Consider the following 26,334-nt stretch of genomic DNA (forward strand, 5'->3'; position numbering starts at 1 on the left):
AGAGCACCATTTCTTCATTCATAGGATATGTATAGCTGTTTAAAATAAAAGAAATAAAGCAAAGCCCACCTTCTGCCCACTAAAAAGTTGGAAACAAACCCAAAGAATATATAGATTTAAAAAAAAAATTCTTGTCAAGATTTACCTCTTGGGGCGCCTGGGTGGCTCAGTGGGTTAAAGCCTCTGCCTTTGACTCAGGTCATGATCTTGGGGTCCTGGGATCAAGCCCCACATCAGGCTCTCTGCTTGGCAGGGAGCCTGCTTCCCCCTCTCTCCTGCCTGCCTCTCTGCCTACTGTGATCTCTCTCTCTGTCAAATACATAAATAAAAAAAATCTAAAAAAAAAAAAAAAGAAAAAAAAGATTTACCTCTTGACAAGTGCTATAAACATTTTGATCCTGAATCTCTGGTGCTGGTAACTTTATAAATAAGGATTTTATTATTACAGGCTTAGGGCAGAAGAGCTCTTTAGCTGTGTGGTTGCTTCTTAAGATATAGGCTTAAAAAATTATCTAAATTAGGTTAGAATACATGTAGCTCAGTGGTTCTTAGCTGTTTGAAGTGTTTGGAAAAACACAAAAATAAGATAAACATAATGTACATTCCATTAAAAAATATTTATACACATACCTATATATTCCTATATTCTTTTGGTAGAAAGTATAGGCTGATGGTATATGACAGTGATATTTAGCTAGAAGATTTGCCATGTATGTCTTAAGGATATACTAGTGTAGGTTCTCCACTTATTTAATAAAAATATCCCCAAGATTTGCTGTTATTTATTTACCCACATATATATTCGAAGCAAATTAATTTCATAATAGTACCGCTCCGTCAAAAGTTGTGATTTAGCATATAAGGGATTCCACAGTTGTATCATTACATACTAAACCCTGGACCCAAGATAATAAATGAGCTTCAGTTATATTGCCTGGATGTTGTAAATGTAGTCCCTTTTTCTAGAAAATCTGGTATCAAAAAGGCCGGGGTGCCTGGCTGACTCAGTCGGTAAAGTATGTGACTCTTGATCTCAGGGTTGTGAGTTTGAACCCCATGTTGGGTATAGAGATTGCTTAAAATAAAATCTTAAATAAAAAAAGATTGTTGAGTGAAAAAAATTAAGTAGAGCATGATTTACTGACATGTTGCTTATCTTTCGTTGGCTACAGCAATCATCAACAGAAAATTCTTTTAGCTTATTATCCAAGTGATGAATGTATTAAATGAAAGATAAGTGGTAACCACATCTTGGGAGAAAAGGAAAATAAAGTATTGCCATTTTATAAACTTTTTTATAGACTTAACTCACTGTAATACTAGACCTTGTACTTTAGAGATATCCTAGGACAATTTGCCCTAACTTTTACAGGAGAGAAATTCTGGGAAGGTAAAGGATTTGCCCCAAATCCCATACTTAATAGCAGAGTAAGGTTTAGAACTCAGGTATCCCAGCTTTGAGGCTCCTCAGTCCCCACCCATCATTATATTTAATTCTTCTGCTCTTAATTCATTATCAGGCAGTGACTTCTAGTTTGGAAAACAAATCACTGTTTTTCAAAAATTTGTTTTAAAGTCTTTTAAACAAACTGCAGATTTTCACTCAGAATCAGTGAATACAGATTTAGAATTTTAAAGAAGGCTAAGCATGCATTTTGAGACTATGAGCAACCTAGCGCTTCATTTCTTAATTTGTTTTTGTCTCAAATTGCAGAAATTAGGTAAACCATTATTTCTTTACACAAAAGGCTATATTTTGGTGGTGTGTATTATAGAGGGCACAGCTTGCATGGAGCACTGGGTGTGGTGAAAAAATAATGAATACTGTTTTTCTGAAAATAAATAAATTGGAAAAATTTTTTTAAAAAAGGCTATATTTTTTGTTTTTGTAGCTGTTTGGAGATATGTGTTGCTTTGATACATGAATATTTTCAAATAATTAAAATGGCAACTTTTTTTATAAGTTCTATTTGTAGGCCCAATAATTTATTGATTCATTTTTCCATACTAATTTTGGAATAGGGAGTAGTTTTTTAATTATTAGGTTGTAGGAGGGAGGATCAGTCAGGGTCAGTAAATTGTTATTACAAAACTAGTGGAGTAGAATTGTTTATGGCCTTCCCTATACATTGAATTATCAGAATTTTCCATCTGTCAGTAAGTTTTTTCTTGTATAAGACTAGCAAAGCTAACATTTGAGGGGTCATGACTTTTAAAAAAACATATTAGGAATTTAAAAGAGAAATAAATTGGACATAGAAATGAACACCCAAAGTATAGATGACACCTAGACTTAAGTAATGTCTAAAACCAAGGTAGTTGAGGCTTATAATCTGTGTCTAAATTCAAGGCTTTAGTATAGTTATAGAAGTTTTATAACAAATGCATTTTTAATAATTAAAGTTTACTAACTTTATTAATTAAAATCCTCTTGATGAGCACTTACTTTATCTTAGCAAATGGACTTAGGCATTCTCCTTTAATTTATTGATTTAGAACAAAGTGTTTGAAAAAACATGAAAAGATTTAGGATAATTGCAGTGCACATGGTGTCCAGCTTGCCAATGATATTTTTCCTTTTTTGTAGTTTATAAATCAAAGTATTTTAAGCTCCTCCTAGGATGGAATTTTACTTTTTTATTAATAAGCAATGTTTTACTGAGTTTCCGACATCAGCTTTCATTTTGTAATGTAGAAGCTTCCCTGTGGTATAAAGTGTTGGGACATTTTAATTAGGAAAAGAGATCATGGAACTCCATGCGATGGTATAAATTTTCCAGTGCTTCCATGTTCTACTAAATCGGAATGAAAAATACATTAAAATTTACTTTAAGTTATATCTACTTTCAAAGTTGAGTCAAGAGAAAAGGGGATGGGATAGAGATTATGGAATGTGTTTGGGACTCCATGGTGGGAGGTGGGATCAAAGAAGCCTTTTAATCATAAGTAGAAAGGAAATTTTGACGAGGGCATTTAGGTTACATGGTTCTTTCCCCTTTTTTGTTTGTTACAGGCAAAGGGGAAGATAGTGATGTACTCAGTATAAATGCAGATGCTTATGACAGCGACATAGAAGGCCCATGCAACGAAGAAGCTGCTGCTCCTGAGGTCCCAGAAAATACAGTCCAGAGTGAAGCTGGTCAGATAGATGACCTGGAGAAAGACATTGAGAAAAGTGTGAATGAGATTCTGGGACTAGCAGAGTCTAGCCCAAAGGAACCCAAAGCAGCCACCCTGACTGTTCCTCCACCAGAAGATGTTCAGCCTTCTGCACAGCAGCTGGAGCTGCTAGAACTTGAGATGAGGGCAAGAGCTATTAAAGCCCTAATGAAAGCTGGTGATATAAAAAAGCCAGCCTAGTTATTTGACTTGAGTCTGAGTTCTAGGTGTGTTTGAGCAAAGACACATCGTATAATTTTGTATATGACATTTATTTTCAGTCTTATGTGATATTTCTCATGTAATCCTTAATAGATAAACTCATCTTAGGCCTGACATACCTGTGGTGTTTTTGGTTGTTGTTATTTTTATGTATGTGTTACTGCTTTATGAATTCATGGCAAATATCATTGGATAACCTGGATACTTCGTTAGATGAGCATTTAGCTGTGTCTGCAAATTAATACCTGAAAACCGTTTAGCAAAGAGTCACTGTATTTTTTCCTTCATTTTTAAGTGTTTTGGCATCAAACCTAAAATCTTAAGAAAGATTGACCAAGCATGTTGCTCTTAAGGCTACCTGTATTTTGTGGTAGAATATTAAATTATTGCTTCTAGATTTGTCAACAATTTAAGAAATTTAGTCATGCTTATATGCACTTTTAAAATAAGTCTTCCTTGAAGACACCTTCTGTGGGTGTGAATTTACTGGTAAAGATGGAGTAACATTTATTGTTTTAAGGCTTAGAGGTCTGATATGGCTAAGAAAAATGTTTTTTATAAAAGAAAAAAAAGGACTTAATTTAAGGTCATTTTTAAAAATGTAGAAGTAATTGCCCAACTTTAATTCCAGCAGACAAACCATTCTAACAGGTATTTGATATTATTGGACACTTTGTTCAAGTTTTTTTCTTCAGTATAAAGGGAACATACTTTCTTTTACATTCCAAGCTATTAGGCAAAGAATATTTTATTGTACAGGCTTTTATCTCATGTTTTTGCTTGAAGATTTGATGTGCTATAATTCCATGAATTAAAAATAATAAAGACTATCATTCTGCATCTGAAGACTTTTGATACATTTCCAAAAGCAAAATTAATTTCGGAAAGCTTTGATAAGTCAATGTTATAATTAATCTAATTTTGTATAGTTTTTGTAAATAAATTAACATCCTATGCAATAACAGATGTTTTTTGCTCCATCACTAATTGCAGTTGTTTGATACCAAAATAAATTTAGGTAAAGACTCTTAAAATAATTTTTTTTCTAAAATATAAATCTAAAACCACTGTCTTTATACTGACTAACAAATATACTATATTTGTAAACCATGCTCTACTAATATTGTATGAGGATTTTCCTCATACATAAAACTTGCTGTGATTGAGTTTTATTAGCTGGCTTAATTATATGTAAATGTTAAGAGAGTTTCTTGTGGAAATAGAGAGTGCTTATGAAACCTTAGAACTGCAGAGTTACAGATTTTATTTTTTTGTTGTTTCTGAACATGCCTTTAAATAATACTGTTTTCACCCTCGCCCCTGGGATCTTTCTAATGTAGCCAATATCATAATCATTTGAAGTATTTCTCTTATGCTGGTAAATGTGCATATGTCTGAATAGTGAATTCTGCTTCAAGATGAAAAAGCATTGGTTATGGCAAAAGAATTTTTTATTCCAATTGAAAGTTAAAATAGCAAAGTAGTACATAACAAACTCTATTGCTGCTTACTAATTATAAAATGCGGTAGATGACATTTGTGTGATTAAACATACAGCAGTAGACAAGGGTCTGAGTGCTTTGTAGCTGCCTGGTTACCACCTTCTGGAAGCATTGTGTGTATGCTCTGTTTACTGTGCAGAATGGTCTAGAGGATGTTTGACTAGAGTGTTACCTATGAGGTAGAATGAGCTGAATGAAGGAAGCCACTTAGCTTCCTACCTTAGAAAATCAGTACTCCTTTTTTTTTTTTAATGTTGAAAGACACAAGAGCTTTTTGAAAAATGAATTAATTTGGAGAATAGGAATATGTTTGTTTTAGGAAAGCCTAAGTAATGGGAGAATACCATATATTGATCTAATGTTGCCATTTAAATTGTTAGCTCACAGGTATTTATTAAATACCTCTGAGGTGTTAGTTTTTTTCAGTGTCTCAAAGTCAGTGATGTTACAGTATAGATTTTAGCGCAGAATAGACTGAGTAGGGGCTCCTGGGTGGCTCAGTCATGAAGTGTCTGCCATAGGCTCAGGTCATGATCCCAGTGTCCTGGGATCGAGCCCCACATTGGGCTCCCTGTTGAGCGGGAAGCCTGCTTCTCCCTCTCCACTCCTCCTGCTGTGTTCCTCTCTCACTGTCTCTCTCTGTCAAATAAATAAAATCTAAAAAAAAAAAAGAAGAAGAAGAAGAATAGACTGACTAATAATAAAGATAGAGGTGCTACTGCTTTTTATGCTCCTTTTTGCCAAAGTAAGGAGAATTTTTATGTAATGTGTAATTAGTAAATCAGAAGATCAAAAAAGGTTTTGATAGCCTTTTTTTTAATTCAACTTGAAGTAATCCTGGTATTTGATGAGGAAATTAACCCAAAATTGAATGATGGGTGGTAACTGATAATAACAGGTCCTCTGCATTAGGCCTTGGGCCACTTTTTGATGTTCCTTCTAATTTACACACTCAGTTTTATCTTAAAAACCTATTCCACCAGGTAGCCAGTGTAACATACTAATTGTGAAAAATCTGAACCCCCAAAACCCCCAAGTCCTTTTGATGAATGCCATCAATTCCTTTAAAACTATCAGGCAGTATATTTTTTCCTTATAAATTTTGTTGCCAAAACCTACTTTCAGCAAATTATTAGATTCTAGGGCATGATTAGCTAAGTAAAGTTTTCTGAATCATTTGAACAGTAATATAAATTGCAAGAAAATAAACATTTTCAATGCTATTTTCAAGGTAGATAAAGAAGAGTGAACCCACAATTCAGGCCAAATAAAGTTGGTAACCAAAGAGTGAACCCACAATTCGGGCCAAATAAAGTTGGTAACCTAAAAATTTCAAAAATTCTCAGTTCTATTCCATCATGAAAAGTAAGAAAAGAATTTAGTTACAGAAATTTTTCCTTTGTTGTACCTGTTTAATCCGTAACTAAAACACCAATATGCTTTAACTTAAAACTATTAGTTTTTTTTAATATTTTTCTTTCTTTTGTTTGTGGTAGGGGGCAGGTTATTTGCATGTTTTAATGTTGGTCTTTTCCCTATCAAATGCCTTTTTTGAACATTTCCGGTCAGTCAAATAAGGTATAATGGCATATGTAGCTTTTCTATGTAATGCCCTTGTTGGATTTGCAATTGTCTCTCCATATTTTCTTACAAGTAGATTCCCTTTCTAAAATTAAAAAAAATGCTAATGAATATTATCAATAGGAATGCAAATACATTTGCTTGATAATTAATCATTATGTAAAAATGCATTGTGGTAAAATGAAAAGCCTAGGCGTTGAAGAGCAGAGGGTTCTGATTCTGCAGGAAGCAGCTGTGTAACCCTAGAAAGTGTAAAATGAGGGAAATAAATTGTTAGCCAATATGTAAGATTTGATCCTGCTATAATACTCTGTGATTTCAGTACAGAATACTGTACAATTTGGTGAGCTTATTTCTTACCTCTTCCCTTCCCTTTCCCCCGATTCAGAAATGAAGCAGTATATTTTTTTAAAAGATTTTATTTATTTATTTATTTATTTGAGAGAATGAGAGAGCACAAGAGTGGGGGAGGGGCACAGGGAGAGAAATAAACAGACTCCCTACTGAGAAAGGAGCCCAATGTGGGACTTGATCCCAAGACCATGGGATCATGAGCCAAAAGCAGACGCTGAACCAACTGAACCACCTAGGTGCCCTTGAAACATTCTGTTTAATCTTTTTTTTGTACTACAGTGTGGCTGGATATGAACAACAATCCAGGTTTTTGGGGGTTTTTTTTTTTTTTTTTTTACTTTTTTCCTTTTGCCTGTTAGAGTCTATTATCAGGATCTTTTAGGTAAGTATACTGTCTAGAATTATTAACATTGGCCCATGAATGTCAGTTATCTTTAACTTACTATTTTATTTAATTTCAAGATAATAAGTAGATCATTTTAAGTTAGTAAAGGTTTCTCCCCGCCAAGGCTTATAATGAAAAACAGCTCTTCTCTATTCTTTTTTTTTTTTTTTTAAAGATTTTTTAAGATTTTATTTACTTATTGCCAGACAGAGATCACAAGTAGGTAGAGAGGCAGGCAGAAAGAGAAGGGAGGGGAAGCAGGCTCCCTGCTGAGCAGAGAGCCAGATGCCGGGCTCTATCCCAAGACCTTGGGATCATGACCCAAGCCAAAGGCAGAGACGCAACCCACTGAGTCACCCAGGCACCCCATCTCCTTCTCTATTCTTTTTATACCAGCTCTTGCTACTAAGAGATAACCACTTTCAAATCGTTTAGTGATTTTTCAATTACCTCTGTATTTCTAAGTAACATGATGGTTATGCTCTTTCTTGATAATTCAGTTTTAGGTTTTATTGATCTGTTTTGGAATATGAAGATGAAGACTTACTCCTACCTCTTCACTAAACACATATCTCCCTCCTCTGTCCTCTCAATGGATAACATTCAGTATTTATACTATTTTGACTATGTAAATACTGTTCATAACTGGCTTGTGTGGTATCTGTAATTACATTTTTTTGTCCAATTATGTTTTAAGTTTTAGGGAATTAATAATATAATTACTTTATTACTTCATTTGCTCAGTGTTCTGTGTAGCATACATTAACTTACTCCCTAATTGTCCTCCAGGTTTAGAAATCTCTTCTCAGTAGGTTCAAATACATTTTATAATCCAACTTTTTTTTTTCTCTGGACATTCCTCTTGGAACTCTCTTGTTCTGTGCTAATCTGGACTGGTTGTTCTTCATCTCTCTCATATGGGATATCCCAATTTCCTGAATCTTCTGTCTTCGTCTTTTAGGTTATTACCTCATTTTGGTTGTGTATCTTTTCCGGCAGTTTCCTATGAAAGAATGCAGGAACAGTAAATTGTTTTGATTTACCAGCATGGCTGGGTTATGTCTATACACTGACTTGAAAGATTATGTGAGTGTTGATGTCTAGACTGAAATCATTGTCAGGAATTTTAGAGGATACTCCTGTGCCTTCCAACCTCCACTGAGGCTATCGAGAAGTCATTTGTCATTTTGATTCCTTTTTTTTTTTTTTTTTTTGCTGTTGTCCATCTCTTTTTTTTGTCATTTTGATTCTTGATATTTATTTGTATCTTTTGTTTTTTTCTCTTCAGAAGCTGTTAGGATGTTTATTCCCGATATTCTGAAATTGATGATGTTTCAGAGAATGGGTCTTTTTCATCCATTGAGTTAATCACCAGTGAATTTTTTTTAATGGGAAAATTCAATGTCATTCAGGTCTGGAAAATTTTAAAATATTACTTCTTAGATAAATTCTTTCCCTCTTCCCCCCCCCACCCCCGATCTCTATTTTTGGAACTCCTTTTATTAGGATACTGGTACTAGCCTGATTATTACATTTTTTTAATCTCACTTTTTCTGTTTTTCATCCCTTTCTTCTATTTTCTTGTGTATTTTCTCAGTATTCTCTTCCAGTTCTTCCACTGATTTTTAAAAAAATTTCCAGCATATTTTTAATATCTCAAAGCTCTTTTTATTTTTTATCCTCTGAATGAATTTTATCCATTTATTATTATTTTTTGAAACATTCCCTTTTAAAGGTAGCATTATGCTTTTGTGTCTGTAGGGCTTTCGCTTCACCCTGGCATCCAGGTGACCTTGCTTGCATCATGGTAGGCCATACAGACAGAGACGGAACCTCCGACACCTACATCTTGGTGCAACCACCTGCAGTCTTCCTAGGAACATGGCCAGACAGGTAGCCTTCTGAAGAGTCTCACAAAAACATTTTATTTACCTTTCTTTCTTGAGGAAGGCTCCCTGTCTTGCAGAAAGATGTCTTGAGTCAGTTTTCCCATCTGCCTTCCTGGTTTCTTTGAAACTTGAGACTTTTTATCATGCCCCACTTGAGGGCATAGATGCAGCTCTAAAATGGCTTAGCCGCAGCATGGCATTAGCTCCTCAGCAGTAGGGTGTCCCATCAGTCCCCTTTCATCCAGTCTGTTTTACTTTGGTGTCTCCCTGAACAAGGGCCATGACTTGGCACATTTGGCTATTGTTTTCTTACTGTTTATGTAAATAATAACCTGCCTGAATCTAAAAAGAGCTCATTGTTTTTATTAACCAGCTAAATTTGCCAGGCCTTGCTTGGCCCTTGGCTTGGCCTTTGGTGGATGTAACATTTTACCTCTCTACAGATATTAATTTTAGTGGTTGTTTTCAAGTTTTCTTCTGCTCTTTGTCTTCTGTTTTTCTTCAAGGTAATGTTCTCTAAGGGAGAACTGAGAAAACTCTCAGATTTCCTTTGTTCTCTAAGGGAGAACTGAGAAAACTCTCAGATTTTCTTAAATCTTTGGTAATATTTGGCTGCTTTCATGTGTAAGAGTAAGACACTAAAAAGCTGATTGGAAGTTCTATTTATGGATGAGGTGCTTTAATAGGTGCAATTCACTTTTCTCTTGGGTTGGCTAAGGATATCCACAGTTTATTCCCAAGAATTTTTACTTAATCTCCCAGTTTTGATAGGTAACCCTACTGTTAACCATTTGGTATGCCTTGAGTTTATTACTGCATGCTTCAACTTTGCACAGGTCTTCTGTGAAGTTGGTAAATGAATGGTTTTCTTTTGTGAGACCAACTTCCTTTTTTTTTTTTTTTTTAAGATTTACTTATTTTAGAGACAGAGAAGGCGTATGGGTGTGGGAGGGGCAGAGGAAGAGAATCTTCAAGCAGACTTGTCCTGAGCATAGTGCTTGATGCAGGGCTTAGTCCCTTGACCCATGAGATCATAGCCTGAGCAGAAACCAAGAGTCAGATGCCAAACTGACTGAGCCACCTGGACACCCCGAGGAGACCAGCTTCCATGTTTCATCTGCTGTTCTCTGCCTATGGAGCTTTACTTGGGTTTGTGTTTAGAATCAGGTGCTTCTTAGTTTATCTGTCTCTAGGCCCATAGTTTGCAACCTTCGCCAGCTAACTCCATCCCACTCATGTATTTGTATTCCAGCTTCCCGAATTTTCTTGACCCATCTCTGCCTTCTCTGCCACAGTCCATCTGAATAGGTTAGTGCTTTTAATCTCTTGTCATTTTTGTGGACTTTCATAAAGGGACAGTGACAAAGTGTTTAGTATGCTTTGTTTAAGCAGGTACTGCTTGGTTTTTTAATGTTTTTACTTTTGTCAATTGTAAATACACTTTTTCTGAATTCCATGTTTAGATTAATGTAGAATCTTAATTGATTCTAAGTAGAAAGGTGTAAGAAAGAATATACAAAGATGACAGCTGCTTAGGATCAGTGATAACCTGGGGCTGGCAAGGACACTAAAGGTGACCATATTTACTCCTTCCTTTCACTCCAATAATTTTTACTAGAATATGTGTTGGTGTTATTCACTGTTCATGTTCTCAGACACGCAATGTACTCTTCCATTATATAATTTCACATCCTTTTCTTTTTTTCTTTTTCTTTTATTTTTTTAAAAAGATTCATTTATTTGAGAGGTGGGGAGGAAGGTGCACAGGGACAGAGAGAGAATCTCAAGCAGACTCCTTGCTGAGCGTGGAGCCTGATGCAACCCTGAGATCGTGACCTGAGCCGAAAGGACACTTAGCAGACTGAACTACTGAGGCATCCCCACCTTTTCTTTTTAATTTCAAGAATATTTACTTGAATTATTGTTTTGTTTGTTCTTTTGCCTCGCTTTGGTTTTCTTCTGAATTTCCTATTATTTGCACTGGGGTCTTGTTGTCTGTCTTCAGTATATGTGACTTTTTTGTGAATTGTTTTTATCTTCCTTTTGAGTTAAAATTTTTTCTCTTTTTACCTATTTAAGGTATCATCTGTTGTGCTTATCCACTCCTGTGCTCCTTCTAGTTTTAGTTTTCATGTCTGAAATGTTTTTTTTTTTAAATTTCTAATTCTTCCCTGAATTCTGTCACCCCATATCTGATTCATGGTTATTCTGTTACAGCTTTTATCATTTTTTAAAAAGATTTTATTTATTTGACAGACAGAGATTATAGATTATAAGTAGGCAGGCAGAGAGAGGAGGAAGCAGGCTCCCTGCTGAGCAGAGAGCCCGATGTGGGGCTCGATCCCAGGACCCTGGGATCATGACCTGAGCCAAAGGCAGAGGCTTTAACCCACTGAGCCACCCAAGTGCCCCAGCTTTTATCATTTTTTAAATGACTGACATTTTAAATGCAAGTTAATAGTTTTGATGTGTTCTATGTGTCTGTCTTCCTGGTGAACTTTTATTGTCTATAGGGGTCTTACTCTGCTCCTTATTCTCTTTTAATTTATAACAGTATTGCATAGGCTTTGCCCTTGATATTTTTGTTTCCCATTTTTAAAATGTGAAGCTCATTTTTTGGAACTTTGTTTAGAAGGAGCCTGGTTCAGATGAGCTTTTCTATTGTCATGGCCCTTTGACTGTTTCTTGTTGCCTAGTATTCACATTATAGTGGCTTGCTTTCTGAGATTTCCTGGCTCTGTTCTCCTTCGCTTTTACCTGGACTTCTCTTTCCATCCTGTTGTTTTTCTCTGTCTCGCTCAGTTAGATACCGTAGCCAGTTGATTCATTCTCCTTGGTGTGAAACTCTGTCCTAGAAGGGAGCCCTGGCTGATCAGTTTTAGGAGTTCTTAAGGATGAGACTTTTCCAGCTTCTTTAGACCTTCTTATGCCTTGCATTCACCTGATGTTTTCACCTAGTTTCAGTAGTTGTCTCAAGTTGATTTGCCATAATTTCTACTTTTTGAGTTTTTCGTATTACCAGGTTTATTAGATTCCCAAATGGCTTCCCTTCTCTTTCTCCCACAGAAGTGCTGATACTATGGTTTTATGACTTGTTTTGGTTTGTTCTTACCTGCTTATGTTTTGGTGTTGTGAGTATACCTATGCTTTTGTTTTAAATGTTGTCCATGGTTTTTGGTTTTCTTTCTGTTGATCAGCCTGGTATTATGTAAGGACTTGAAGAGATTTATGAACTCTGTATTTCATATTAAGGAGAACTAATTTATATGTAAAATATCTTACTGAATTATTTATATAGTATTCTTAAAATTATTTGGTGAATTTTGACAAGTCTTTTTTTAAAATATAAAGTGATATGAGAGTTTTTTAAAAATTCCAATTAGTTAACATATAGTGTTATATTAATTTCAGGTGTATAATGTAATAATAAAAACTTTTAAAAAATGAGTTAGGTTTGACAGGTCTTTCTTAAGTTTTTAAATTTATTCCAAAACCAAAGCCTGTTTATCTTATTGGGTAGAAGCAGTGGTTAGCATGAAGGAAAAACAAGTTAATATTGCTCCTTAATAGCCAAGGAATTTGGCTTTATTAGGTATATTTTCAAAATTGATAGTTATTGTCATTTGAAAGTTTTTTTTTAATCTGTTAGAATTAGAAGTCATTTATATAAAAATAAAAATGACATGGTAGAGTTAAAGGACCAATATTTCAATGTTTTAAAATTTGGGGAATAGAAGAATTGAATGTACTCTGTCACTTTTAAAAGATAAGTTGTTTCTTCTTTGAATAATTTGTATTTATTCATTACTCTTCAGTTTAATATATTTTCTCGGCCTAGAACATATTTTCTCAAAGTCCAAAAGAGAACTCCAAGTTTTGATAACTGATTTTTTTTCCTCTCCAAATACCTTTGATGTAAGATTTTTGATAAGATTCTATCTTTAAATGTGGTATTTAAACTCACCAGATTAGTGGAAATTTGGTATTATTGCCCATGATGTTTATCAGTCTATTATAACAGCAACACAAACAAACAAAAAGCCTTCTGCCCAAGATGAGATTCAGAAGGGATGAGTACCCACTCTCATATAAAGTTTTCTGTCTCTCCCTTAGTGAAAATGATAGTTTGATGTAGTTGAGAGCTATAAAACAGTTTTGGTATTGAACACCTGTGTGATAAATAGCTTATTTATTGTGGGGTTTTTTTCCTGTTAGTAAATATGGAAGAGGAGAGTATAATATCAAGAACACTAAGGTACCAAATTAAAATCTGATTATACAACCCTTTGGCTTATTTGTGATTATTTCAACCTTCATGTTTATTTCTAGGGCAGATCTGCAGTTTGTAAAAAGAGAAAGAAGTGTGTTATGTTTGTTTACCTTACTTACAGCCAAACATAAATGTTAAAACACCACATTTTTTTTTCCTGATCAAGTTTCATGTTTTATAGGTCTTTTTTGCCATTAACATTAAAATATGCGAACAGCATACTTTTGCATTCTGAAACCTGCAAAAAGGTTTTTGCTGCACACTAGTTACTCAGACTGCTGCTGTAGTCACAGGAGAAGGGACCGAGACGATCACTATAGATACAGTACATTTTTGAGACTGTGGAGGACAAGAAATTACCCGTTTTTTGGTTTTTTTTTAAGTATATTCCTGCCATCAGCTATTCTCTCATTTTTAAAAAAATATTTATTTATTTGAGAGAGAGAACATGTGGGGAGGCCAGAGGAAGAGGGAGAGACAGAGAATCTCAAGCAGATTCCCTGCTGAGTACCAGATCTCATTGTGGGGCTCAATCTCATGACCCTGAGATCATGACCTCCACCAAAATCAAGAGTCGGTTGCTCAACCACTTGAGCCACACAGGTACCCTAGTGTTTTCTTTTAAATATACCCTAAGATAGCTTTTTCCACCCAGTCTATAGGCTCATTAGTTGGAACCTAATGTACAGTAAAAATCAGTCTTACATAACTTAGTGTTTTCCATGCTGAGTAAGTGAAATTCCGCTTGTAGAACATGTTTATATCAATGTAAGACAACTATAAGAACTTGGTTTTCACATTTCTCATTCTATATTAAGTAATGTTAGTTGATTTAAAAAAAAAGTCTGCCAACCTTTAATGAAAGGTAGGCATTTCATTGATAGTTATTTTTTTAAATACCCAAATGAGCCTTTATTAGGTGCATTAATTTGGAATTCAGGAACCTTTGAATTGTAGGTAAACATCATGAGTTTTCAATCTCAAGCACATTTTATTATGAAATTTACAAAATTCTGTGCCTTTAGTAGCTAGTTGGTAACAGAAAATAGAGTTTTGGTTGGTAGAAAAATGGAGTTGACAAGCTTATGGAGAGGAGGTGGAGGGGTACAGTTTACCCACATTAGCTTGGTTGATGTGCCAGCTGTCAACCAGCACCACCTGACCAACCTTCTTATTTAATCTTTTTTTGTCCTTTTTTCCCCCTTTGCTCTTCTGCCTCACTATTAACTCCTTCCTTTGCTCTTCTGCCATTTTCCTATCCTGTTCTTTCTTCCTTAATCATTATTTGAGACAAAAGCTTTTTTCATTCTTTGTTGTCTTCTCAACCTATACACTTTAAATACGCATGTAAAAAAAACTTTGCTTAACAATCTGTGTTTCAGTTTTAAAGTACATATTTGAGAATTTTATAATCATAGAAAACCAGAGAAACAGAATTTCCAAGCGGAAGGGATAGTAAAGCTCTAATTTAAAATACAAAGAAATTGAGGGGCACCTGGATGGCTCAGTTGGTTAAGAACCAAACTATTGGTTTTGGCTCAGGTCATGATCTCAGAGTCCTGGGATTGAGCCCCATGTGGGTCTCCATACTCAGTGGGAAGTCTGCTTAAGGATTCTCTCTCCCTCTACCCAGCTCCTCCCCCCCCAACTCTGTGTGTGTGCATGCACTCTCTCTCTAAAGTAAATGAGTATTTTTTTTAAAAAATACTAAGAAATTGAATGTTTATTAAAGGATTATCAAAAAACCTTTTCTTCTTAGTGTTTTTCTGTCCAAAAAAAGATTAAAGTTTTTGGTCATGCCACTTCCTCCATTTCCCACAATAATTTCAATACATATGTCACTAAAATATTAATTCTCTTCCTCTTACCTTTCTCTCAGAACTTCAGCTTAAATAACATTAAAAAATATACCTAAACACTGGGGGTGCCTGGCTGGCTCAGGTGGTAGAGCATGCGACTCTTGATCTTGGGGTTGTAAGTTGGAGTCCTACATTGGGTTAGAGATTACTTAAAACATAAAATCTTTTTTAAAAAAGTACATGAACTCTAGGAGATTTTGAGTCCATAGGCTTTTTAAATTTTGTTTCCTAATTTCCTATTTCTCATTTTCAGTTTTATTGCATTTATAAATTTATTGCAAATAACTTACACAAAAGAGAAGAGTATATAGCAGAACTCTACTATCTAGATGTAATCTATAATATTCTGGTTTCTCTTGAGATCGCATAAATCTTTCTAGATGTAATCTTTTAGCCATTTTGCTTTGTTCTCCGGTATTTAAAATTGTTTGTTGATCAAATTAGCAATAAACACAGACACACACACACACACACACACTACATGAGATACTCCATGTTGAAAGAGTATAAGGAGTTAAAAGATAAAAGGTACACAATTTGGAGGAAAAGCATTTGCATGAATATGAAAGCCATAGGTTTGATATACTTCAGATATCAAGATCTAAGACATAAAATCAAGAAGTCACAAAGTGTTGGTATCCTAGAATTGTGTATTTTCTATGGTTGCTAATTCGTCAAGCTCAGAGAAGGCAGAGGTGAGTGCCGGGAGGTATGTGGAGGAAGCATATACCAACCGGGGGGAAAGGCAGCACCCAATGAAAGAAGTAAGAGCTGAGGGAATGTGGTCTTTGGAGACCATTTAGTGCAGAGGCAGATGGTACCCCACTCCGTTTTTTGTGTAAGTATCGCATTATAAAACGGTAATTGATGTTTCTAATGAATCTGAGTTTGCAAGACAGAAGCTTCCTATGCAACTGTGTGCAAATAAGTTTTGTTGTAAAGACATATAAGAAAATGTTTTGGTGTAAGAACACTAAATAGGCAACTTCTTTTCTTGATTTCCTGGTTAAATGAGGCGTCATCCTCAGGCAGCTGTTTGGAAACACCCTATGATATCCACATACATTTGCTTTGAGTCCTGTCTGCGGTCAGACTTTTTAAGCGTGAGGAAAATATATATATTTCTGTTCACTGAACAACAGAATAAAGAAAATGTACTCATGTACTTTGTGGTGGATGGCCAGTTAATGTCATTTGAAGCATAAAATATGTTTATCACTGAAAGCTGAAATTAGCCCCAGAACTAGCGGGCTGTGTTTGGCACTTTAAAGATATAAACTCAATGAGAACATAATTAGGGATAACGGGCTTTTATGCCTGACAGGGGTAGGCGGCACATTTACTTAACATACATTGCCTAATGTTACTCTCTTGACAGAGTCTCCAAATACTGGTTTTTTTTTTATTTTCCCCATGGCAACTTGTGCTCTTATATGTCTGGTGCTTAATATGAATAAATTTTTTTCTTATGGTTGATGGCAGTTAAATGATGAGACTCCTGTGGTATGCTCAAAGTGATATATACCTCGTATATAACAAGTTTGAGTATTATATTTTATTGAAACAGTTCAATTATACCACAGTCAAAGAAAAAAAAATTCGAACTTTTTATTAGCCAGGAGTTCACTGTCTCGGGCTTCCTTACAATTCAGTGCAGTGTTGCAATGAACACTTTCTCTGGTGCCTTGTTTTAAATGTTTGTGTTTGTAATATCCTGAAAGGAGAGCTCCCAGATTATATTTTCCTATCAAGTCCCTGTAAACTTTTAAATTTAACTAGCTAAAGAGATGAAATAATCTTTGTTGCAAAATGTTTAATAAACAAAGCCTAAGTAAAATAATAGAAACACAATAAACTTAAAATGTTCTTTTAATGTTTTAAATCTGTGTCATTTCTTTCCTTTTTGTTTTAAAAGGTGGGGGTTGGAAAGAAAAGAGAACTTCAGATTTTATATTTAATTGAACTAACAGCATGTGCTGACAAGTAATAAATAACAGCCGTTCGGAGTGACTAAATAAATTGGTTTCCACAAGCAATGATTCATCTTCTGTCTTTCATTGCCATCGGGCTAAGAGACAGCTTCTTTTTGTCAGCTTATAGGAAAAATATTTGGTAGTATAACAATCCTGTTTCTATTCCTACAATAAAAGGTCATGGTTTTGTATAGTAGTTGCATTTTGAAGTATTTAAAGACAATAACTAAATTTACATTTGGTTGTTCATTTACCTAAAACTTTGTGAAGCTGTAATTGCTCAGTCTTTGTGGTGTTTTACAATATTTTGGTAGATTCACTTACCTCTTAATTTTTTCTTTGACTCCTGGTTATTTGGAAATTTGTTAACTTAGTTTGCTAATATTAGATTTTCTAAAGATCTTCCTATTATTGATTTTTAACTTAATTCTGTTGTGTTCATAGGACATGTTTTGTGTGGCTTGAATCCTTTGATACTTATTGAGATTTATTATGGCTGAATATATGGTCTATGTTGGTAAGTATTCCTTGCACAGTTAAAATGCATATCCTGCTTATGGTATGGTGGGGTGTTATATAAATGTGAATTAGGTTAAGTTGGTTAATAGTGTTGTTCAAACCTTCTACAATCTCTTTTCCCCCAGGATTTTATTTAAATTCCAGTTAGTTAACATACAGTATAATATTAGTTGCAACTGTAGAATTTAGTGAGTCACACTTACATATAACACCCGGTGCTAAACCTATATTCTTACTCATTTTTCACCTCTATCTTCTTTACTTACTGATAGAGGGGCCATGAGTTTTGTAGTGCTGCATAACAAATTAGCGTAAATTGGGATTAAGGCAGCACACATTTATTACCTCACAGTTTCTGGTGAGTCAGGAATCTGGGGGTAACTTAGCTGGATTCTTGTCAGGGTCTCAGGAGACAGCCATCAAAGTGTCGGCTACAGATGCACTGTCATCTGAGGCTTGGGGACCTATTCCAGACTCATGTGGTTGTTGACAAAATTCACTTCCTTGTAGCTGTTGTTGTTGTTGTTTAAGTCCAATAGGGTTGAGGCCTCTGACTTCCATCTCTAATCTGTAGACTCTGCTTTAAAAGTTCCCTCTGATTAGGTCAGACCCACCAGAGGATAATCTCTCCTCTAATAAAATCAAAGTGAATTGATAAGTGACCTTAATTACATCTCTAAAATCTCATCACTGTTGCTGTATAATATAACCCAATCATGGAGTGAAATTCCATTTTATTTACAAGTCTCTGTCAGGGATTATCCAGAGCATGTGTAGCAGGGGGTGCAAATCTTGGGGATGCACTTAGAATTCTTTCCACCACAGAGGGATATTAAAATCTCCAACAGGACTGTGGATTAGTCTGTTTTTCCTTGTAATTCTAAAATTTTTGCTTTAAATATTTTAAATATTAAATATTTATATTTATATATAATATTTACATTAAATATTTTTAAAATATTTTGGTTCTCAGTATTAGGTAGATAAATGTTTGGGATTATTATATCCTCTTTAAAAATTCATCTCTTTATCATTATGAAGTAACATAATTGTCCCTGATATTGCTCTTTGCTTTGAAACCTATTTTTTCTGGTAGTAGTATAACCACTTCTCTCTTTTGATTTAATATAGTGTATCTTTTCCAACCTTTTAATCTATTAGTGTCTTTATGCTCAAATTTTGTTTCTTTTTTTTTTTTTTAAGATTTATTTATTTGACAGACAGAGATCACAAGTAGGCAGAGAGGCAGGCAGAGAGAGGAAGGGAAGCAGGTTCTCTGCCGAGCAGAGAGCCCGATGCGGGGCTCAATCCCAGGACCCTGAGATCATGACCTGAGCCGAAAGCAGAGACTTAACCCACTGAGCCACCCAGGCGCCCTCAAATTTTGTTTCTTGAAGGCAGCATATGGTTGGTTCTTTTTCCAGTATTGCAGTTTCTACTTTTTAATTGGGTTATTTTGGCTATTTGATTTTTAAAAATTTGTTTATAGTTTATTTTTTAAGCATAATATTAGTACATATCATTTGTCTCACCTTTTAGGTATCTTCCACAATATTTCTGTCATTTGTTTTGACAGCTTTGTTGGTAGATAATTCACACACTGTAAATTTTGCCCTTTTAATTTTTTATTTTTTTAAGTGAGACAGCGTTTGAGTGGGGGTTGGAGGGGTCATCTCAAGCAGACTCCACCTATGTGGAGCCTGATGTAGGGCTCGATCCCACGACTCTGAGATCATGACCTGAGCTGAAATCAAGAGTCAGATGCTCAACCACCCAGGCACCCCAAAGCTCGCCCTTTTAAAGTACACAGTTCAGAGGTTTTTAGATTATAACATCCACTAGCACTGTCTTAATTCCAGAACATTTTCATCACTTTGGAAAGAAACTTTGTACCCATTAACAGTACTCTCCATGCCCACCTTTCCCTCTTACAACCACTAATATACTTCCTATCTGGGAATTTGCCTATGCTAGACATTTCATATAAATGGAATCATACAATAGGTAACTTTCTGTATCTAGCTTCTTTGCTTTCCAGGTTTAGCCATGTTGTAGCAAAGGTCAGCGCTTGATTTCTTTTTACAGCCAAATAATTTTCTTCTGTATGGATACATCACATTTTGTTCATCTGTTCTTCAGGTGGTTGACAATTGGGTTGTTTCTGCTTTGGGCTATTGTGAATAATGCTACTGTGAACATCTATGTACAAGTTTTTGTGTGGACATATATTTTCATTTCTCTTGGATATATACCTAGAAGTGGAATTACTGGGCCATATGGGAACTTTAGCTTTTTGAGGAACTTTCAGACTTTTCTCCAAATGACTGCACCATTTGGCATTCCTACCAGCGATGTATGAGGATTCCGGTTTCCTTGCCAACACTGCGTATTGTTTGCTTTTTTTCTTCCACTGTTTTAGGGATGTTGCTTTAGTGTGTTCTGATTTGCTTGTTTTCCACTGAGATATCTCCTGTCATCATTGTTCCTCTGTATATTCTTTCTCTGCTCATCTCTATGCTTTGTTACTAGTTTTGAACTAATATGTGGCTTAATGTAGTTTTCTTTGTGGTTTGTTTTTGTTTGTTTTTGGGGGGGCGGTTTGGGTGCATGGGGTTCATGGTATTAGATTTGTGAGTTTATAATTTTTATCAAATTTAAGAAAATTGGTAGCCATCATTTGTTCAAATATTTTTTTAAAAGATTTTATTTTTTCATTTGACAGAGAGAGAGAGAGAGAGAGATCACAAGTAGGCAGAGCAGCAGGCAGAGAGAGAGAGGGGAGGAAGCAGGCTCCCTGCCAAGCAGAGAGCCCAATGTGGGGCTCGATCCCAGGACCCTGAGATCATGACCTGAGCCCAAAGGCAGAGGCTCAACCCACTGAGCCACTCAGGCACCCCGTTCAAATATTTTTTTTATCACTCTTCTTCCTTTGGGGATTCCAGTTACACACAACAGCATACTTCAAGTTTTTACCCTAGCTCACCAAGCCTCTATTCACTTTTTTTTATTCCCCCTTTTCTCCTTCAAGTTCACTGTTCTTTTACTCTCCACTATCTAACCTGCTGTTAATCCCACCTAATACATTTCTCATATTATTTTATTTTAAGAATTGATTTGCATCTTTTTTATGTCTTCCATGTCTTTGCTTAACATTTTAAACATATAGAAAATAGTTATAGTAACTTGTTAAAGTCCTTGTCTACTCATTCTGTGTCAGTTCTGGGTAAGTCTCACTTGATGAGTTTTTCCCCCTGATGATGGGTTTGTATTTTCCAGCTTCTTTATAGGGCTGGCAGTTTTCAGTCAAATGCCAGACACATTGTGAATTCTACTTTGTTGGGGCTGGACTTTTTTATTTGTATAAATAATCTTGAACCTTTTTTTACTGAGACACAGTCAAAGTTACTTGCAACCAGTTTGACCCTTTCCATTTTGGCTTTTAAGGTTTGTTAGATCCCAATGAAAGAAGCTTTTTCTAGGCCTGATTAGTCCCCACAACTGATTAAACACTTAGGTGTGCTTAATGACCTGAAAATCATGATGTTTTCCATTCTAGTTGTTGTGAAGAGGCACTATTGCTAGCCTCGTGTAGGTGCTAGGCACTGTCACCTCCTGTCCTTACAGAGAGTCTTTCCCGGCCCTGGTACTTGGCTCACACACCTGCCTTGTTCACTCCTCATCTGAAGAGTCAAGGGGTGCTCAGCAGTGCCCCAGAGTTCTCTCTTTTGCTTTCCTGTCTCTAGTTTAGAGCGTACATAAGCGTTTGTCCTCAGTGCAGACTTCTCTTTGGCTGGTTGATTCTGAGTTCTGTTCTTTACGGTGTTTTCATAAATTCATAAATTTAGGTCAAACATACTCTGTTCAGGAGATCCTAAGCCTACCTTTCCCCTCTGCTGACTCTTCATTTCATCTCTTCCTGCCCACAGAGGAAAGAACTCTCTGTTTTTCTGTCATGATGCAGTGTCTGATCCTGGAGGCATCCTCATCTCTATGCTTTGAAGAAGTAGAGAAGGGAGATGTTAGTTTGTTTACCCACGTTCTGTTCTGGGAGAGGATACTGCCTGTGCGAGAGCTTGGTTAGTGGAACTGGCAACCGTCAGTCATTCATGTCACCCTTGTTTCACTCAACAGTGTCAGCTGTGATTTCCATTGGCATCTTTCCCTAGTAACTGTTTCCTCAAAAGGTGGTGATGGACGCTGCTAGTAAATTTTTAAAAATCTCTTTAAGACCTTCTTTATGTACAGTGTAATACTGTATTTTCATCTGTTTTTCTTAATATTGTCGGTAATGAATTTTAAAAAGAGTTGAAATGATGGTAACTCTAGGCCCTTATTAAAGTGGCAAGGAAGAATTATTGGGCAATAAATGTACAATTCTATGAATCATTGCTTTCTGGTTGTAAAATAATGTTTATTTGTAAGATGTTTAAATAATACCAAGGCAGATGGTTAATAACTCCTATATGAAGCCATAAAAGTAAAATAAGTTTGTTTAAAAAAAATTTTTGGGGGGGGCGCCTGGGTGGCTCAGATGGTTATGCATCTGCCTTTGGCTCAAGTCATGATCCCAGGGTCCTGGGATCGAGTCCTGCATCGGGATCCCTGCTCAGTGGGGAGCCTGCTTCTCCCTTTCCTGCTCCCCCTGCTTATGCTTTCTCTCTTTGTCAAATAAATAAAATCTTAAATATATATTTAATAAATAAATAAATAAATTTTTAAAGTTTTTTTTATTTATTTGATAGAGATTACAAGTAGGCAGAGAGGCAGTCAGAGAGAGGAGGAAGCAGGCTCCCTGCTGAGCAGAGAGCCTGATGCGGGGCTTGATCCCAGGATCAAGCTGATCCCTGTGCTGCTTTAACCCACTGAGCCACCCAGGCGCCCCCTATTAATAATTTTTTTAATCAGATGGCATGTGGGCAATTAATCTGTTGCTATCATTCGTTGAAAACAAATTTAAAATGGTATAAAATATTTAGAAATTTCTCAGTGGTGGAACACAGTTTCCTGTTTTGCTTCTCATTTGGTACCTCTTTGTTCTTGCTAAAAATGCTGAAGTATTGGAATTCCTGTTTTCTGTAGAGGGTTGTCTTCCCTTTTATCCAGGAATAGGTTTTGTGGCAAATCATTGAGTCAGCAATTACTTGGAGTCTAACTGAAAGAGATAAAGTTCCTAAGAATTTATTATATATGTGTCTTGCCACTGAGTGAGCAGGAAAAATACATACCCATCAGTGCTGACTGGTTGGTAATTTCTGAAACACGATGCCACAGCTCCTCATAAATAACAGAGTAACAGAATCACGCGGAATTTGGCAGAGATCAATCTCTAGATGGATGAGTTGGTCTATAAGCAAATAGCTACTCAACTTCTTTTGACTTTTAAGAATGTTCTATGCACTTTCTGATCCAGACCCTTAAATTTAACTTGAGTCCCTAGAGATCAAGTAATTTTTATAGAAACCAACATAGACTAACGAGTCAGCAACTGTTCCTTGGTGTATGGAGGTACATTTTTATTTCAGTGGGAGAACCCCATATGCTGCTTTTGGGAACTCTACTCCTTAACTTCATATTATGGACATCTGCCGTGACTGGTCAGTGAGTTGATATGGCTCTGATGTCCTGGGATGAGAAAGTAGAGATTTCATCCACGATCATCAAAAGCCTGCCAGTGAAATATTTGTGCTGCCTAGTTGTTTTATTTTTGGCGTATTTGTGAGACTGAGTTATGTGCTGTATTTGCCATCTTTGCAAATGTCAATTAACTTTTTAAAAAAAGACTTTATTTATTTGAGAGAAAGAAAGAACATGTGAGCATGAGTGGGTTGGGGAGAGAGAGAAGCAGAGTCCCCACTGAGCAGGGAGTCCTCCCCCGCACGGCTTGGTCCCAGGACTCTGAGATCATGACCTAAGTTGAAGGCAGATGCTTAACGAACTGAGCCACACAGGTGCCCCCTCAAATGTCAATTAACTTTTATAGAAGCACAGTCTTGGTAGCCAAAACCACTTGCAGTCCTTGCTACATTTCTCTAGTATCTGTGCCCAGGGACTATAAACTTGTAGCTGTCTGATAGATATGTTGCTTAGTAACCCCTGCTTCCCTGTTTTGAACCTGCCAACATTCCTGACTCTATAAATGAACAAGGAGATGATCTAAAAACAAGTGAATATGATTTGAACATTCAAGTGAGGTATGAATCCAAGCTGTCCTTTATCCATTTGCAGACAAGGAAAGAGGTGGCAAGAGATGTCTGGAAATGTCCCCTGAGGTGCCATCAGCTATCATCTCAGGTGTTTGGGTAGCTGTGGGCAGTCAGGGTGCTTAGAAGTCCAAAAGCCATTTAAAAAATTATGTCACATCTTAAATAGTCTTTGCACAGTGTTTAGTTCATTGTACTGCTTCTTATAGCCCTTTTACATTCAAACAAACAAACAAAATTATTTTTTAAAATTTATTTTTATTTACTTATTTATTTTTATTAACATATAATGCATTATTAGCCCCAGGGGTACAGGTCTGTGAATTGCCAGGTTTACACACTTCACAGCACTCACCATAGCACATACCTTCCCCAGTGTCCATAACCCCACCACCCTCTCCCTGTACCCCTCCCCCCAGCAACTCTCAGTTTGTTTTGTGAAACTAAGAGTCTCTTATCAAACTGAGGTATTTTTAGAAGGATTTTTATTCCAGTAGGTCACTTCACAGGGACAAAACTGTTGTATGGGGAGTATTACAGATTTGAGGGTGCATGATCTTAGAAATAAGCTAGGTGCCTTCCAGGCAACCTGCTGCCTCTTTCAAAGTGTCCTTTCTGCTGGCCCCAAAGAGGGAAGAAACTCTCACATATGCAAAGGTTGTAGGGACTTTGTGTGTTGCTCATATAAGCAGTGACATTTTAGGAAACAACCAAGGGAAATGACAGTGCTAGCTATAAAATAAAGGTTAGCTACTGTATGTGAAGCAGTGTGAAAGAACTTGATATACATTGTCTTCCCTCACGATAGCAACCTTATGAGAAGTGATCGTTATCCCCATGGCCCACAGCCACACAGGAAAATGGTGGATTGAGGTTCATCTGCGATGTCAAAGCCAAGCTCTTGCCTTTGGGTTCTGGTTTTCGGTTATGAATGGCTCATACTGGAATTTTGGACATCCCAAGAGGATATAATTTTAGAGTAGGAACTCTTTTCAGCATCCTCAAATTATGGAGTGACAGAGTTCATTCTGGAACCAGAGACTCTTTCATACACTACAAATGTTTTCCTGGCTTTGAGATCATGGATGGATTCCAACATATAATACAGCTATGAGCCAATGATAGAAAATAAACAAACTAAATACCTTGATAGTAACAGGAGGTTTTATCTGATCATTGGAAAAACACTCTGGAAAGTGTGGCACCCATGGGTCATGGACCGTTTTGCCCATTTCTACCTGAATGTCTTCGTGTCCCTCTGTGGATATCAAGGGAGCAGCATCTCCCTGCTTGAGTAGCTGCAGGGAGGGGTAAGAGCATCTTTAATCATTGATAGAGGCAAAGTTTTCTAGTTCTTATGGTCCAGTAGCATAGAGGTCACTAGTCATATACTGTCCATGAGAGTTCCAAGTGCATATTCTCACTTAATTGGGAAATAAAGCGAGGGCAGGGAATGGCTGGCTGCGTGTAGGTCTCTTTTTAGTCACTTGTCAATTTTTATGTGGGATAGTATGTTTCTCACATGCCATCTCCAAATAATGGTAAGGCCTGCTCTGAGCACCATGTTAAAATGGATTCTGAGACCCAAACCTGGAGAGCCATGATCTATTAATGATTCTGCCAAAGGTGCAGGAAGGAGTAGTGAGTCATGAGGTTGCCCCCTCTTGTTAGGTCATTGAAATACATCCCAGAAAGACCCTTAGATACCAGGTAGTTTTCTCAAAATACTGATTCTGAGAACTGAGAAAGCAAATACTAATAACCAGATACTAATTCTGCTCTGTCTGCTTGGGTTCTAATCCTGGGTTTTCTATGTTTGTAACATTTGGCCTCAAATTTCTCTGTGCCTCCATTGCCTCAGCTGTAAAGTGGGGTTGATAATAGTATTTACCTCAGTGAGCTGTTAGTTTAAATAAGCTAATTCAGGTAAAGTTCTTAGAACAGTGCTTGGCATATTATAAATGTTCAATAAACATGAATTATGACAAATAAAAAGACAGTTTTGAGTGTGTATTATGTATAGGCACATTCCGGGTTTTATGCAGACCCTCTGGCCTAACCCTCTACCCAACTTAGGATAGTATTTGTTGGAAGTGCTTCTTGATTTTCACTTGGTATCACTCTTTCTGCTGAAGACCAAGTGAGTTAGAACCCTCTCAAAACCAACCAATCCTGTTTTGGTCTAATATGAAAATGTTATAACTGGAAGGGTTATAGAACTTACGGAATCAGCTTCCTTGTTTTCTACAGTTGAGGAGTCTGAAGCTCGGGAAGGTTGAAGAAACATCCATTTTTTTTACTTAAGCGTTTCTCCTATTTGTTAATGAAAAAAATCATGTAGGCTGTGGTTAGCGTATTAGGACTTGTGTTTTTTTAAATGTATCGTAGTAAGTAATTATGTGCCCAGCAATGTCTTCATAG

The 26,334-nt window shown here is 36.2% G+C and overlaps 1 protein-coding gene across 1 annotated transcript in view; it reads left to right on the forward strand.

The window, feature by feature from the left end:
• Positions 1–4,807, forward strand: part of CAAP1 (caspase activity and apoptosis inhibitor 1) — a 51,517-nt gene extending 46,710 nt beyond the window's left edge. Inside the window, exon 6 of the mRNA XM_044265567.1 lies at positions 3,014–4,807. Within this exon, the coding sequence (XP_044121502.1) occupies positions 3,014–3,360 (347 nt within the window). The 3' untranslated portion in view covers positions 3,361–4,807. The remainder of the gene's footprint in view (positions 1–3,013) is intronic.
• Positions 4,808–26,334: the final 21,527 nt, after the last annotated feature.

Source organism: Neovison vison, chromosome 9 (assembly GCF_020171115.1).
Source record: "Neovison vison isolate M4711 chromosome 9, ASM_NN_V1, whole genome shotgun sequence".
Taxonomy (NCBI): domain Eukaryota; kingdom Metazoa; phylum Chordata; class Mammalia; order Carnivora; family Mustelidae; genus Neogale; species Neogale vison.